Source organism: Medicago truncatula, chromosome 1, assembly GCF_003473485.1.
Source record: "Medicago truncatula cultivar Jemalong A17 chromosome 1, MtrunA17r5.0-ANR, whole genome shotgun sequence".
In the NCBI taxonomy this organism is placed as follows: Eukaryota; Viridiplantae; Streptophyta; class Magnoliopsida; order Fabales; family Fabaceae; genus Medicago; species Medicago truncatula.
Window position 1 is genome coordinate 35416061 of NC_053042.1, and position 18146 is coordinate 35434206.

Sequence of the window (18146 nt, forward strand, 5' to 3'; positions counted from 1 at the left end):
TTGTCTTAAAAACTTGTTTGTACTGGTCCCCTTGCACCATACCAGTATCAGCAATTAGTGAAAGCAACATTATACGCACATTTATTAATTCTTTTAAAGAGCAAGATCCTTTTTCTTTTGCTGCCAAAACGACCTTCTTTGATTATACGGTCTCACTCTATACATACATATACATACAAATATCATTTAATGATAACAGAAGTTGCTCTATAATACAACTGACTAATAGTATCATCAGAAATGTGGTCAAGCCACCCTCCATGTAGTTTGTCCTATTAGCTCTTAATTTTCTGATTGGTCAATGTGACCATAATATATGATTAAGATAAGCTCCATCCACATATCTTTCACTGCTTCATTCTTACTGGTTGCATTTTGGGCTATGCATATGAGTGTCAAATTATTTATATATGCATTTATGCACCAAGCTGATTTTTTTTTTTCATTCTCTTTTATCCCATTTTTAATAGACAAATGTTAAAATATATCCTTAAAGAACACATGTTATCCCATTTGAAATTTTCATTTTTTAACTGTAATAAATTTGCTCTTTTTAGCTTCCGTGACATGTATCTCTTATGCACAAATTAGCAGAACCATTTTTAATAATCACATTCCATAATAAGAAAAATTCTCATCCAATTAATTCGATTTCATATAAACACGTGAAAATATTGGAAAAATCAAGCATCACGTTGTTAAAGATAAAGTCTAATAAGAACAATAGAGTTTATAAAGAGATCACTTCTTACCTTATAAATTGATTCTGTAAGGATGAGTTAGATCTAATATAAAGAAATAAACTAATATGGTATTATTTTCTGTCCTAAATACATGTCACAATATGATAATGTGTACTATTTACGTAACTTATTTTTACCATATTTTCAATGAATATTTTCAAATGTTAGTAGTAATCTAATAATATATAAATACAAATGGTATATAAGATGTTGTTCGATTTGCCTTAATGAATATTTTTAAAATATTAAATTTTTATGATTTTTTATTATAGAATACTAAAGATATTAATGATCAAAGTTGTGTATTATGTCTAAGTGATTGACTACAACATATATTTAGAAGCGGAGAAGTATAGTTGATTAATGATTAGCATGATGAGGTGTATTGGAAAATTCAAGTTCCACACTCATTAAAGATAAGACCACAATGAAATTTATAAAGAGAGACACATCTCATCTTAACACATCCTCCCACGTCTAGAACCGAACATTTGGAGCATGTCCTAAGGGGTCAATAATAAAAACCTGATAGCAGGGGACACAACAAATCTTTGGTTAACACAACTTCCAAAATCGTCTTATGAGATGAGGGTTACCCCCACTCATAATACTTGTTTAGTTAATATCACTATCGATGCAAGAGTCATGACAACAAAAGTATAAACTTGATTCTCAAACATTGTTTTAGCTAAAACCATATACATCAATGCATATCAACAAAGCTATCACGAAAACGGTAAATTAATTAATAAAAATGCTAATGAGTGTTCTAATGACACTCTTTAAAGGTCTAAAATAGTATGATAATGATTTTGAAATTTTAAACTTGCAAATTCAATGCATTAAATGTTTAACTTTTTTAGTGAATAATTTTCTAACTGAAAATCCTTAAAGAGTTCGCTTAGAACACCCGTTAGCAAGACCCATTAATTAACAACTCTTATATTTAAACACCTCTATATTTTACTATATCAATATTTTTTTTCTCTATATCACATGGGAAAATATAGATGAACACCTTTTTCTCATACCCGCATTTGCCACATGTTGCATTTATGTGTGGGGGTTTAAGGGGCGTATGCCACCTATGTGTGTCTATGTATAAACACTCATGTAGCATGGATTGTAGGCGTTTTTATCTTTTTCAATTAATTAAAAAGATAGCAAAATAACAAAAATAAAAAAACAGTTTGAAGTGAAGAGAGAAATATGAGCAGTCCCCATCAATATCATCCTCAATTTCCCATGGTCAAGATTATATGAATGTGGTAAGAAGACTCAGTTCCCAATATTCTCAAACTCTCCCCTTCTATCACCGACCCTTTTCACTAATGTACACATTGTTTAATTAATTTCTTAACATACATATGGCTTACCATGCATTTCACATTCCTCTAAAAGCCGTGTCACTTTTGTTTACGGAATTAAATACTCCATCCGTCCCAAATTGTAAGACGTTTTGGTCATTTAACACGTATTAAGAAATGCAATTAATATTGCGTGGGGAAGAAAAATTATGAGTTGTTTTACAAAATTATCCCTAATAAATGGTATGGAAAAGATAAATGAAATAATTGAAAGAAGAGAGAGTAATTAACAGTTAAGGATATAATAGGAAAAGTAACATAAATATTTCATTGGTATTGTAAAGCGACATATAATTTGGGACAATTTTTTTTCTAAAACGACATATAATTTGGGACGGAGGGAGTAAGTTACTCTACCCATATAACTATTGGTTGCATTGAACAAATCCAATAATCTATGCACCACAAATGCCTTCCCACCAATGTTCAAAAATTTGCGTAAAAAACAATGTTTAATTAATAACCTGCCCGTAGATTAAACTTAAAGAAACCTGAGTCTTGGTTCCATTGGTACAATCAATTCAATCATAACTAATGGATAATGAAAAAAAGTAGTGTTAACTTATGCTTTAAGGGCACAAATTAAGAATCTAAAAATGAAATTAAATCATAATTTTTGTTTTGAAAAGATAAGATTTTAAATTTCTAGAACATTAAATGCACAATTTCCAACAATATGTTTCTATCTTTGATTTTTTAACTTGCGCCTTGAGAGCACAAGTTAACATTTTCTTAAAAAAAAAGAGAAAAGAAAGGAAAAATGCAGAAAATAAAATTGATTGAATCAACATGATTCAAGCAATTTAATGTGGTTCAATCCTATTCAATCATATAAAATACAATCAAAATCAAACCAACAACAAGGGAGCGAGCCGGTTCCCGATTGTATCGACCGATTCAATCCAATTTTTAAAAACATTGTCTTAACGTGTTCTCTAGCAAGTAGCAAGAGGAGATGGGTAGCTCAAAGGGATTTGAGAAGTAAAGTTTAGGGTTCAAGTTCAAATAAGAAAAAAAGTTAACGTAACAATTAACATATTAACATTTTTCATTAAAAGAAAAACATGTAATCTAGCAAAGTTAAGTTTAAAATATGTGCGTTATAATATGTTTGATAGTTTTGGAGTAGACACAAAAGTTTAAACTATTTTGTTGTGTTATATGATTTTTTTTCTATCTAAACACAAAAGTAATGTTATGCTACTAGAGGGGATTAAATTAAACAGAAGAGAGAGGTATTCAATTTTAATATCCGGCATAAATCTAATAAAACTAACTCTTATGAAGAATCCTATGGAAAACACATAAAAGATGATCTTTTGTTGCTTTTAAATTCCATTGGATAAGACCTAAAAATGATATTGTAAAGCAATTAATAATTTGAGAGAAATTTTTATTTCAACGTGACATATAATTTGGGATGAAAGGAGTAATATTTACATGCCAATATTACGAATTCAATTCACTTAAAAACACTCTTTTACATTGAAATTCATTTTACTTAGGGTTGGAAATAGACCAGGCCGGCCTATAGGGGTCTACGGCTTGGCCTGGCCTGTCATGTTTATTAAAAAGGTCAGGCTTAGACTATCAAAAAAAAGCCTATGAAGTTTAATAGGTTGGACTCCTTATTGCAATTAATAAAACTTATTTTTTATTTATATTAAAATATAATTTGTATTAAACATAAAAATCAAGAAACAACTTAAATAATAAACTCTTTAATTAGGCTATAAGATGAAATAGGCTTTTAAAACCTTATCGTCATAGACAAGCCTTGTAGTTAAATAGGCTTTCAGGCTGATTTAGCCTATTTAAAAGTAAATAAAATTGAGTATTTAATGACTTTAATATGAAATATGTCTATAAATAGGCTTTCAGGTCGGTCTAGACTTTTAAATAGGTCAGGTCAGACCAAAAAATAGGCCTATGAAAGATCATAGGTCAGGCTTAGACTGACAAAAGATTTCGTAGGCCAGGCTCAGGCCTATAAAAGCATGGTCTAACCTGGTTTATTTCCAACCCTAATTTTACTCATTTAAATCCAAAATACACACATAAGATGCCCCCAGATGAGTATGCAATGTTGCCATAGGTTTTAGCTATGGTAATGAGTTATTTCCAAACCCGAAGCAAGGTTTTCATCACCTAGATGTTAGGGAATACCCAAAAAACTAGAAAGCATATTTCGTTAGTAAAAAGAAGAGTAAAATGCACATAAAAGGTAGTGTGTACTTCCACATTTTATAAGTGCAATTCCAAAGGAAAGAGCTTGAAATATATATGGATCATCACACAAGACTTTATACGGTGTAGACATGTCCCATCCTATATTGATATATTATTGGAGAAATTAGGTTTGATTGGGCAGAAACATGTATAGGAATACTGAATCAATGATGAAGGAGAGATGGGACTTTGATTCCTCTATCTAGGGTTCAGTAGTTGGACCACTTTGAACACTGCTATTCCCTTCACCCCACTCACATGGAATCTCTGATTCTTTTATGTATGTATCAATGTATAATTGGTTCATCGGATATGTTCCTTCTATTTTTTATTTATATGTTTGGATGGGTAACTTTTAAGCCAGGTACGGTTGGTATTAAATTTTTTCCTTTTGCTACCAAATTCATTAGCCATGTGTTACATAATCTAGATTCAAGGCAGCTTCTCATATCATTGTAAATCAAACTCTACCTTTGACCGGGTCTGTGTGGTCTGTTACGGGTAAAATTTGTACCCATGCAAATAAATATAATCAATTTATTTTATACTCCATCCGATCTCAATTATAAGCAATGACAATGAACCTAAAAAGTTGAAAGTTGCTTATAATTGAGATCAAAGGAGTACTCACGATGAAATACACAACAATTTCCACACAACAATTTTAACCTATACTCATAAATCATTCAAATGCACGTTATATTAGGTCATGAAGGAGTCCGTTGGATCATTTACATTAGGTCTTGAACAATCATATAAGTGAGTTAGACACCACATCTTAACTTAAAATCTTAAACATTAGATATACAAAACATATCTCTCATTTATATAGTGTTCAACATCCATTTTCTCATCTAGTGTAAGACTCTTACTTACACTGGAATATCAACTCGTTAATACCCATAAATTTATGAGCTACATCTTAGTTATTACTCCCTCCGGTCCTAAATATAAGCAAATTTAGTTTTTTATGTTAATTTAATTAATGATGTATGTGGACCATATTATGGACCACATATCAATAATTGAATATTGAATGAATCTAAAAAGTCAAATTTACTTATATTTAAAACCGGAAGGAGTAGATTAGTTGAAACATAACTCCTACTGCTAAGGTTTGGCTGAATGATCTTGACAGTGCCGCATAGAAAATCCAAACTACATAACTATCACAAAATATTATTTCCTATGTTCCTTTTCAGTCGTTGTTTTAAGGTTATTTGCACACACTAAGAAAACTAATAAACTTCGTCAATTTTGGTATAGTTTTTTTTTTCTTTCTATCTTGATCACACATACATGTAAGTTTTTGTTCGGAGTGAATCAACATCCAACAAAATTGAGTTTAGCGAAATGTGTTAGACTTTCACAACGTGGCAAATTAATATTTGAATCATAACTAAGAGAGATGATCACATTTGTGTCTCACTCTCACACGCCTTAAATAGGATTACCCTCTATAAAGGGGATCCATAAGAAATAAGAAAAATGTTAGGGATGCAAAAATTATTGATCTTTATGTAGGGATGTCAATTTGCATCTACAGTCAAAAGTCCTCTCAAAATAGTTCGTGGATGCAGATCATACACTCACTCTGCAAGTGATATATAAAAAATAGATAATATTATTTAATAACGAACACGGTTTGAAACTAAGGGAAAATTTGAATCATTTGTTATATTTTTTTAGATTGAATTTGTAATATTAAATCACATAAAAAAATATTATTAATTTATTTATTTTCAAAGTTTTGAATGTCTTTTCAAATGGAATCAAGAATATTTATTTACAAAGTCAGAGAAGAGATCAGCAACATAATGAACATGATTAAGGTGAAAGATCATGCATCTTACCATGTTCTTGTTGATAATGTAAAAAAGGATAATAAAGTTTTTGAATTAGTTCCTCATGTGAAGAGGTACATGGAAACTCTTGTCACCTAGTGGGGAAGGTTAAATTATCCTTTCCCTGTGGAATTTGATCTATAATTAGATAATTTAATCACCCCCACTGATTTTTCTGACATTGCAAGATACATAGGTATATAAGCACGACCTAATCTAAAACAAGGGTCAAATATTTTATATCCCAAAAAGTGAGCAGTCTCCAAACATTCACATGCCTACGTCTTTGTGTTTATTTCTTATCTAAAAATGGGAAATTAAAGATTCAAAGTACAAAAGAATATGATAATATAAGAAAAAGAAGAAAAGATGAATCTATGCACATGATATGTGGGGGAACAATTAGTGTGTTCTTCTGCTGGATTCTGTTCTCTAATTTAATCTCTATTCCATGACAGTATATATGATCGTATCAATTTATTATATTCAGCAAGTTTTCTTTCATCCGAAGATTGGAAAAATTGTTGTTCTTACATAAATTGTCTGTTACATTATAAAAAGACCGACCCCAATAAATAATCTTACGAGGGAGTATGATTCCCTCAAAAAAAAAAAATCTTATGAGTATGACTACATTCAATAAGAATGGTGAAATATCCAATTACACAATTTCTATTGATTATTAGATAAACATGGTTTAAGTATCGTCAACAAAAGTATAAGTAATTAATATGAAGAAATTACACATTACAAAATAATGCAATCAAGTGAGAATTGGTATTTTGTAAAAAAAAAAAAAAGTGAGAACTGGCAAATCAAAATCATGTAATTATAGTAAATCAATAACATTATTATAATTGTATCGTACAAAAAAAACATTATAATAATTTTCAATAAAATAGCTATAATTTTGTCAAAAAAATAAAATAGCTACAACTTGTAGCATTAATATAATTCACCAAAAAAATGTGTAGCATGAATATAAGAAACTTGTAGCATATATGCATCCAGGATAGTTAACTCATTATTTTAATTCACCAATAGCTACATATTATCATTATTTTGTAGCATTATTTTAATTCACCAAAAAAATAAAATAGCTACAACTTGTAGCATTAATCATTATTTTATATGTATCCAACCAGGATTTTTAACAATAGGTCTAGTTGTTGAGTGGGATATTGATTCAACCAATACATGAAAGAAATAAAATGCAACACAAATAGAGGACAGTCTCCTGCTACGAATTATACATATAGGGTTTAGGTATTAATCAAGCTAGAAATGGAATGGAATTTGGTTTAATAATATTAACTACTTGCAATGCAATATAAAAATATCTCTAATCTAAACATACCTCGGCCTGTGTTTACTATAGTAGTTTTCCTTAAACGAAAGGCAACTACTAGACAATAATAACATGAATGTTATATTACTAATTAACTGAGGCTTAGTTATAGTTTTGCACATTGTTCTAAGCAGTTGGTGAATTAAAATAATGTATACTATGTCTATATATGCATACATATAAAATAAAAAACTCTGAACATGGATTAGTTTATAAAGCTGAAGAGGAGGACAAAGTGAAAGGGACATGGGAAAGGAAAAGAAAATGATGTTTAACGGTTCTTTTTGTACCAAAATCTCAATTTTATTTTGCTTGGGACTCGTTTCAATTGGTGTGGCCAAATACAGTGCCCTTTATCATCGATATTAGTCCTTCTCACATGCTAACACTCACTCTCTTTATCAACTTGTTATTGGGCCACTTCATTGGAGGATTCAAAATATGGAATCATGCTTCATGCTCACTCCATAGTCCATACCCACCCATACAAAGATTATAATCAATAATAATCATGAATTGAAGCTTCCCATACATATTTTATTATCTTACTATAGTTATAGAATCTGGATCCTCATTCCTATGAACCTAACAGTTTCTTAAGCTGCAACATAATACCGCAGTTGTGGAGAATTCAATTTTGAAGGAATGATACTTTTCTTGTTATTAAAGAGTCTAGCAGCAAAACTCACATACTTAAAGTGCATAGAAGTGGGGGATTGCGGATTTGAATATGCGCCCTAGCATATTGTTGATACGTCATGTGTGAATAAGACTCCCATATCAGATGGGTGTTGAATAACGTATAATTGAGATTTGAGGGGACTGATATAGTTAATTGTGTAAAGGTTTTTGATAAAGATTTGGTGTTCAATTACTCAAAGTAGAGTGTGATGATCTCTTATGCTTGCCTCATAACGCAACATATATCAAATATTCTTACATCCTACTATCATTTAAGCTGCACTCACATGCAGATACTTTTAGATGACACATTTTTACTACCAAATGAGATATAATTTATTATCATATTTTTGTGTTTGGTACAAGAACATAATTACAAAGAAAAACCTACAAACTATGATATAACAAAATTGGTATTGATTACATTTGCAATAAGTGTCATTTGATATGCTTGCGTCTATAGGACTCTAATTGGTATTATTTTTAATTAATTGGTATTGTCCTTTAATCAAGATAAAGGTGCTAACGACTACAATGGAATGGTATTTTTAAATGTCACATTTCTTATACCAAATGAGGTCTAATTAATTCTCATATGTGCGTGTGTTTGATTTTTGTGGCACAAGATGTAAAGTACAAAGAAAGACATACAAACTATAATATAACAAAATTTTTTTTCCCACTTCAAACAAATCTAAAAAACACTATGAAATAATAAGTTTAACCCCAACGACAGTTAACTGCCGTTGAATTTTAACCGATGATAGTTAACTACCGATAGAATTTAAGGTTAAACTTATCATTTCATGGTGTTTCTTAGTTTTGTGTGAAATGGGAAAAACAATTTTCAAATTGGTATTGAACACATTTACAATAAGTCCATTTGTACCTAAACCTTGAGGGGCCAAGGCCTCACTGCTAAAAATATTTGCTAGTGGCACATAATGTAGCTAGTAGCATAACCAAGTTGTTTGTATTAGCAATGACATCTTAAGATATCATTATAGGACTCTAATTGGTATTATTTATTAACTTTTTCACTAAATTGTTAACATACTTACTAAAATTGAGCTGGCATGATCATCAAAGTTAAATTATTGATTTCAAAACTAGAAGACTACAACTAATCCTTGTAGAAAAGGGAGTAAAAATTTGGATTTATATGGGCTGATTTGAATGCTATCTAGGTGGCTGCTTTGCCGGCCACTATCACTTTATTCATTTCTCTATTACCCTTACATGCAGGTGAGGTGCACTTTAGATACTTGAGATTTGAGACTTCAAGAAACATGAACTTTATTTTAAATGATTATTCAAGGCATTTTTTCTACAATTTATTGTGGAAATTTTACATTTGAGAACGTTAAAAAAATGATTCTGTATGATATTTTATAGACAAGGAAATATTTTGGGACCAAAACGTGCATTGGCCGTAACACAAACATATACATTGTCCTGCTCTGACAATGAAGTGAAATGCATCTTATTAAGATCTCTTTGCCGTAAAAATATTACTATTACTGTGTTTATATAGCATACATGAATTCAGTACAAACATAATAACAAATGTAGCAAAAGATAAATCATACATGTATGCAACAATTGTACCATGGAAATTATACACACACGCACGGTGGTTGCTCTCTCTGATGAAAATGTCGGGACAATTATATTTGCCCAAAATCATTGTCAGCCCTTGTATCACAAAGTAGCACACAAACAAAATCTGATTGAGGTTGCTCTTTAGGCACCTAGCAATTGCGTACAAACAACTAAAACAACAACTCGAACCGTACTAACTTATAGTTCCTTGAATAACGATGGTTAACTATAGTTCATCACTTTTTATAAAGGTTAACCAATTTAAAAAACGCTTGAATGATAACTAACTACCGTGGAGTGTTTTAGGTGCATGTAAGCAATTGTTAGGTGCTTAAAGAGCAACTTTTAAATCTGTTTTAGCCCAGATCCCTACTCAGTTCGTCAATGAATAGACTGATTTTTAGGCCCAGTTGAATTTGTTTACCTTCCATTCCGTTTCATTGTCCTTTCCTAATGGCACTTACCCTTTAATTATATTACTAAGTGCTTGTTTTAATTTACGGTGAATTTGACAAAATTGCCATCAACTACCATAATCTTACAGAAGCTATACTCCAAAGCTTCAATAAAATAATGGCGGGACCATGATTTCATAAAAACCATTGTGTCTCCAAACATGCATCAAGCATTAGTGCAGCCGCATGGACTTGATCCCTCAAAAGTGAGAAGAGATAAAAGTGAGAATCTCAATGTTTGATATTTCAAAACATGTATTGGATATTTTTTTTATTCATCAATGATTGATATTATTCACTTTCGGGTATGCTTAGATGAATAATTTTGAAGATGAGAGTTGTTTTTCTTTCCTAAATTAAAGTTTAAAGTTATAAAATGTTGATGAAAATGAATAAAGTGTAATTGAAATGTTATATGATCATTTATTATAGTTTTCTTTCAAAAAAATTAAAATCTCAAATATATATACTAACACATACATTTAGCCATCCAAACCTACCGATATTTCGACCAAAAAAAAAAAAAACCTACTGATAGAAAAAAAGCCTTAGCTTCAAGTATGTCTTGGACAATATTAACATGAGCTATTTAAAGATACACCTGGAAACAATTTTGAGCATGAGTGATAGAGAAGGAAAGCTAAAAAAATAAAAGAAAAACTACATAGGAGGCTTGTTAAATGGAACACTAAAAAAAAATAAAGCTCCGAAAGCAACAAGATTACAAGATCTATCATAAAGTTCTAGTGAAATGAGAGATAATGAGTGTTCTTTGCTTTCCCAAGCCTTACCAGGTCTGGTAGAAAATCTCATTCTCCCCCTGGGTTTAGTTAATAGCATATCAAACCATTACCAGTCCTTTCTAAAGCTACTTCCTTAAGGGCCGGATGCTGATAAACATATCCACACAGGCGTAATAACAGTTACCACCAATAGCCATAATCTCTAGGTTGGCTTCAAATTTCATAGACACTACATAAGCACAAATAATGATATTCTAATTGAATGCAGTAAATCAATGTGTTTACAGATAGACAGTATTTGATGCACAATCTATTCTGATGTAACACAACATGAAGCATGAAGCCATTAAAGAATTAGTGTGTGTAGTAGTATAAAATGCCATCAAGCATTTTCTTCAGTTCCATAGTCACTTTTGTGCAGTAACATTCACATTCTATTAGCAATGCAATTAACATACAGCTTCACATCAAAGTATCCAACATCTACATGCTTGCGGATCCTGAGGCCCTTCAAACCATCTATCCCATAAGAGGTTTACAGGTCCATGAACTCTGTTATCAGAGAAAACTGATGATTACTCTCTAAACTCACAATCAAGAAAGAATATAGAGTAAAGATGTAGGTAAGAGAAATTACTCTGGGATTAGTGGATCAGGTCTACTATCCATGTTTTGTAGCAATCTGCGCAATGCCAAGTAAAATTGTTTAAGACTTATAGCATATTGTAGCACAATACTAATAATGAGATAAGCATTTTAACAACTCTAAGAAAAAAACTAGGAAAAGGGTCAATGGGCCAATCCAACAAGTATTATCTATATCAGATGTTCTAACTAACACAACTAAAAATTCTCTCTTGAACTATATATCATGATTTTCTAATATCTTTCAAGTAAGAGAGAAACAACTGTTCAGTCAGTACTTACTCCTTGCATATAGCCGACACATTTTCTGTTTTCTCAAGCTCGTCCAATTCTTCCTGAATACATTCAGGAAAAGAAAATGATTACCAACTAACAAATGCAGGAATACAACAATAGAGACAACCAACTTTTAACAGAAGCTAATTATAGGCTTACAATACGAGAATACACCCAACTTTGCAAAATGCCCTAACATTGATTTAAGCAATTAGAAAAGTCAAACAACATAACCGCTTGCTTAATTCACATCTATGACGAGAATAAAAAAGAAAAAATGTATGGAAACTAAATGGCTGAACCACATTAATCTTTGCCAGGAAACCAGAAAGACACGTGACACAAATTTTAGTCCGCTATAAGTTAAGTTTATTTTGAATTTTGCTCTCCTATATGACAGCTTTCGCCAAAACTTCTAGCACGAACAGACCATATGGTTCAAGATGTGTTTCAACTAGTGCTGTCTATCGCAAATTGCAGTAAATAGCAGATTATTCAAATTCTACTATGCTGCAATGCTAACCACTACTTGACAACACATTGTACTAAATCGGGTATCAGGAACAGCGGCGTTTTATCAAAATTCTGCTATACTATAGCGCTAAAGCACTGATACGGCCTGTATATTACGGCCTGTACATGACAATGCCGGTTTCAACTTCCCATATATACTAAGGCCTGTATATGACAACGCCGGTTTCAACTTCCCATATATACTTTGGAAGGAAATATGCATATCTACTCTGAAGATACACATGCTATAAATGAACCAAACCAATTATCAGATCAACTTCAATATCGCGATAATGACAGCAAAATCAAACTTTAGACCACGCATCAGCAGAAAAAGCTTTGATTCTGTGACCGTTAACCAACATTCCAGTATAAGCTTAAGCTATAAAGTGAAAACACAAGAGTGTTTTTTTACATAACACGAACACATCAATCATGCATCAAAATTGGGTTAATCTTCTCAACTTCATAATCCCACATTGTTTTGTAATTTAGCAATACAAAACAACTAACAGTCCACATAATGTAGAGAATTAAAGATAAAAAATTCAAAGGAAAATGCTTATTGTTACGAGAAAAGGTTGACAAAAAACACAGAAATACAACTATTCCTCTATATATGGTCAGTCATAACCTCATTGGTCAAATCTACTACTTTTATGCATTCTTATTTTTCTTGTATAAATTTTTCGTCACAAATAGAGCAACAAATTTATGTGGCATTAAAATGTGCCATACTAAGTAGAAAATTACACACCCTAGAAACAAGAAACAGCATATAAAATCTAGAGTAAAGACCCATTTTGGTTCCTCACAATATTCCCGCGACCCCATCTAATCTCTTACAAAGAAAACCCCAAATTAAGTCCTAACAGTTTTCTACAAATGACAAATTAGTCGTCGGCTCATTATAACAAAGAACTAATTTTACTCCAATTTGAAAATGTTAAGGACTAGTAATAGTTCCCTCCGGTCCTTTTTATAAAAAACAATTAGCTTCTTATATTCATTCAATAACTCATGTATTTGGTCTATGGTAAAGATGTTAAAGAGTATTATTTTTACCAGGAAATAAATTGTACCGCGGTAAAGACCAAACTGGGTCTTCACCTATGAAGCATACACACTCCTCAAATTAGGCGTGTCCCGATGTCGAATATACATCGTGTCGGTGTCTGACAGGACACCAACACATATAATTACATTGAATTGAATTATGAAATTTTCTCAAATTATTAACGGTGTAGGGCGTGTCTCTATCGGACGGTGCTTCATAGGTCTTCACTCTAAATCTAAAATCTTTGAAACCGTGAAACTAATTTACCAAGATCTACACCCTTTAGTTATACATTATACATAATTCAAAAAAGGAAAATGATGAAGGTAACTAAGTAACAAACCTGAAGAAATTTGGTATCTTGTTGAAGACGCTTCAATTCAGCAAGAATACGATGCTTTCCTCTTTTATCAGTAGCACCATCAGCTGAAACAGAAACAACAAGGGTTTCTTTTTCTTCATCCGCAGACGACGCCGTTTCAGACGCCATAACACACTAAATATACGATAAACTTCCAACACTTTTCATCCACTAAAATACACCCCCCCTTTTTACTTAATATCACACAGATCTGAAAACTATTGCAGCAGCATTACCGTTTTACTTGTGCATAGAAATTAGGAAGAAAAGAAAGAAAAAAGGAGGGTCTTTTCTTTACTTGACTCACAGAATTTTTATTATTCTTCAAAAAGGAACTTTTTTGATTTCTACTTTTGCCCTACAACGCTGCGGTGCGCACTTATTCGATTTCAATTTCAAGTTGAAAATCAAATTATATCAAGGTGTTAGTGTTAGTGAGAGGCTTGTTATTTTTATTTTCTTTGTAAATTCAAAAGAGCAAGACAGCAAAGTTGGATATGGACATGACACCGGTGCTTAATTCTTAATTATTTCAATCACTTTGTTTCCTATTTTTCATTTTTAAATTAACTATCAAATCAATCAAATATTAATTAATTAATTACTGTTTTATATTAATAAATAAACATATTTTTGTAACCATATTTCATTAATGAGCATAAATGAATTACAACTTTTGGTACGTTTAGCTAAAAATATGGCTATTTCTAGTTAAAAATATATGAGCGATCTTGTTTGTTTGTTTTTAATTAAATTTAACTTGAGAATTTGTAAATTGAAAAGCAAAACTATGCTTACATTCTAATAAAATATATTCAAAATTGATAGCGTCCTTTATATACGGACGGCATCCAGGACTATTTCTCAATTAAGTAAGAATTCCACATTTTCAAAGTGTAGATCACATATTCTTTCAAAAAAAAAGAAGTGTAGATCACATATTTCGATGATAGCATGTAAAAGACCAAGATATGTGTTCAATTACGAACGAGTTACTGAGTCAGTATATATGTTGTCTTGCTGTTCGCATATGAAGTTATGAAGCCTCGATACAGATACAAGTGCGAGTATGATACGATACAGGTACGCAGATACGCGAATTTTTTAAAATTTAAGATACAATACGGTTATGATACGTTAACAAAAATTTATAATAAAACTTATATGTATGTAAAATACTTGAAGAAAATTAACATTGATTACTCTTCATTATTGTATTATTATAAAAGTTACAATTTTTAAAAAATAATACATGTTGTCAAAATAATTTGTTTTGAAAGTTTTCTTATAAACCATATTACATTTTCATATGTTGGGATATTGAGAGAAACATCATTAAAAGAATCACATCTCTAATGTTGATTAACTGAATCACATCTCTCGTTACGATCATCCAACATAAGTATAATTTTAACTGTTTCATCGAGAAACAATTCTATTGATGCATATCTAAAATTGAGTCATATACACCTATAATAAATTTTTACAACATTGTCTCACTTTTTTACTCCTCATCTTTTTCTAGGATACGTGTCTGTGAAGTATCTTAGAAGTATCCTTGTGTATCTGTGGAGTATCACATAAGTATCCGATAAAATATTTATTAAAAATTAAAATAATTAATTCCGATAGTTCGTGGATATGTATCCGCGAGTATCCGTAAAGTATCGGTATCCATGTGTATACGGTACATGTACATTTCCGTTTTGGAGTATCCGAACTTCATAGAGTTAACAATGTCAATGTTTTCTTTGAATACCTGAAGAAGGGACTCTTTTGTGTGTGTATGTGTTTTAGTGTAAAAAATTGAATTCATTAGTACAATGAACTTGGAGTTTCATGTTTTGAAAAAAGTAATATCGTGAAATGTATAAAAAGTAAAGGACTTGAAAGTAAATTTGTAGAAATTTAAAAGTGCATGAAATGTAAATGTGAAATAAAATTAAAGTGCAGAAAACGTAAATAACTTGAAATTTAAACTACGAAAAGAAAAATAACATAGTTAATCATCTGTAATAATCTATGATTGTTTTACAAACGCATTAAGCAACTATTGTTATAATGCCCCAAGAGCCAAGACCCCTATTTATAAAATAAATAAGGTTTATTGATGTGTTTAGCCCTTGCAATTAGGCGGCATTTAAAAATTCGTTCCTGTAATTGTTAATTCTGGCATTTTAACCCTGCAATTGTTAATCGTTTAAAATTTGGTCCTTGGACCAAATTAATCACTGCCACGTCACTAATTTGATGACGTGGCAATCACTGTCACACATGAAATTCCAATTTTGCCCTTAAGAAGAGGACAAAATATTGAAGAAAGAATTGGAAATCCAGGGGTAAATTTGGAATTTCATGGGCGTGGCAGTGATTAAGTGGGGAGAGGGACGAAATTTTAAATGATTAATAATTGCAGGGTTAAAATGCCAGGATTAGCAATTACAGGGACGAATTTTTAAATGCCGCCTAATTGTAAGGGCTAAACACATCAATAAACCAATAAATAAAAGAAATGGTAACTTTCAGTGACATGCATGCTTGCCAAGTTTCTTAAATTGATTATTTTCTTTGACATTGCAGTGTCATCAAGGTTCGCTTCTTTTCAATATGTGTTGAGTATGAATGTTAACTATTCATGTTGTCGACAAACTTGTTTGTTGTATAAGACTTACTCCTTCAACCAGGGTCGGTCCGGTACTTCGTACCAAAAAGTATATATGTTTACTTACCCCTCGTCCGACCCAGTTCAACCTCTGTGTATATTAGCATTTGTAACAAATACTAGTTTTTTTGTTTAGTGTTAATCCACCTGTTCTCAGGAGAAAGAGACCAAGAAATGTGGCTGCGAAGTAATTAAAGTTCGACCAAGAATTCTTCCACCCTTGAAATCAAAGTCATGATCTCCAAACAATTTATCTATTGTGTAGTTCATTAACCATTTAAGCTCAATTGCTCGATACAAATAAAAACCATTCTAAAAACTTATCGAATATTGTTGAATGCATGTTTTATTAATTAAAGAAAAGATAAAAACACGTTTAATGTATCATAATTATATATTAAAAATAATTTTTAATATTAGATAAAGAACAAACAATTAATTTTCTCTCGGTCTCATGAATTAAACATGAGTAATGAAATCATACATTTCATTCACAAACTCGATTTCTTCTCCTTAAAAAAAAACTCAATTCCTTCAAGAACAAAAGAATACCTTCGTAAGGGCATCTCCAATGTTGGTACCTAATGACTTATGAGTTCTTATTTCCTTAAGTTTCGTGCCTTAATTTAGTTTGCCATTGAAAGTTGCTTAAAAATAAGGGATGTATCTTCAAGAAGGCACCTTCATGTTAGGGAACTTAACAATAAAAAGTCTTATTTTATTGCAAATATGAATGAATTAGATAGGGAAAAAAATTCAGAATCAATTATAAAAAATTAACAAGAAAAATACAGTCCCAAATAAATCAAACTCAAATCATTCAGAAAAAAAAAACTTAAAATCAAAACAACAATTTATCCCCAAAAAACATAAAAATAAAAATCAATAAAGTATAATAAAAATTGAATCTTTATTAATTGATGGATTGCATGTGGGATCAATTTTTATGAGAAAGAAAGAATATAACTGAGATTTTAGAAGGAAGAATGAATGGTTTGGGGAGTTGGTAGGATAATTAATTTGTATTTATTTCATAGAAATTAACTGAGTGGATGGATTGAATTTTTACCAACGGATAGAAATTGGAACATGGTTGATTAAAAAAAAAGAAGATGAAATTGGTACATGGTAATTAATTGTGTTGAATCTCTCAAAAAAAAAAAAAAATTAATTGTGTTGAAAGCCATAAAACCAACAGATAGTTTTTTTACCACAAGACTAACAGGTATTTTTTCACTTATGTATAGATATGATATGAATCAAATAATACTCAAACTAACATCATTTTGTGCAATGGATCCCTCCCAATATAATCACCAATCCTACCTCATTATGCATTTCTCGTTTATATTTATTGCTGGTCGTTTTTGTTTGTTATAAAAAATTAATTTATTCAATTCTTTTTAATGTACGTATCATTTATTTAATTTTTGTGATATTTATGATTTTTTTACCTATTAATAAAGTAAATGAATTAAAATTCTTTCGAAAAAAAAGTAAATGAATTAAAATTTAAATTGAATCAAAATTAAGTGAAGATAAAAAAACATAAATTTATGGGATTAAATATGAGTTGCTTATTGTAGTTATCATAGAGTAAAACTTATTAAGATTGCTTAA

General features: G+C 30.8%; 1 protein-coding gene across 1 annotated transcript; it reads right to left on the bottom strand.

Annotated features, from left to right (window-relative positions):
• Nucleotides 1-10880: 10880 nt before the first annotated feature.
• On the bottom strand, nucleotides 10881-14346 carry LOC11433274 (guanine nucleotide-binding protein subunit gamma 2). The gene is made up of 4 exons (XM_003590508.4): nucleotides 13847-14346; nucleotides 11940-11992; nucleotides 11650-11694; nucleotides 10881-11564 (listed from the first exon to the last, which is right to left on the bottom strand). Exons 1-4 carry the CDS (start codon nucleotides 13991-13993, stop codon nucleotides 11480-11482), a joined length of 330 nt encoding a protein of 109 aa, XP_003590556.1. The 5' UTR covers nucleotides 13994-14346; the 3' UTR covers nucleotides 10881-11479.
• Between the last annotated feature and the right edge of the window lie 3800 nt (nucleotides 14347-18146).

Bases quoted from the DNA above. Each gene is read 5' to 3' on its own strand.
- LOC11433274 (XM_003590508.4), bottom strand. From the start codon at position 13,993: ATGGCGTCTGAAACGGCGTCGTCTGCGGATGAAGAAAAAGAAACCCTT. The intron at 11,993-13,846 runs GTTTGTTACTTA...GAATGTATTCAG, and splicing joins AAGATACCAAATTTCTTCAG to GAAGAATTGGACGAGCTTGA. The intron at 11,565-11,649 runs GTAATTTCTCTT...CTCTGATAACAG, and splicing joins CCTGATCCACTAATCCCAGA to AGTTCATGGACCTGTAAACC.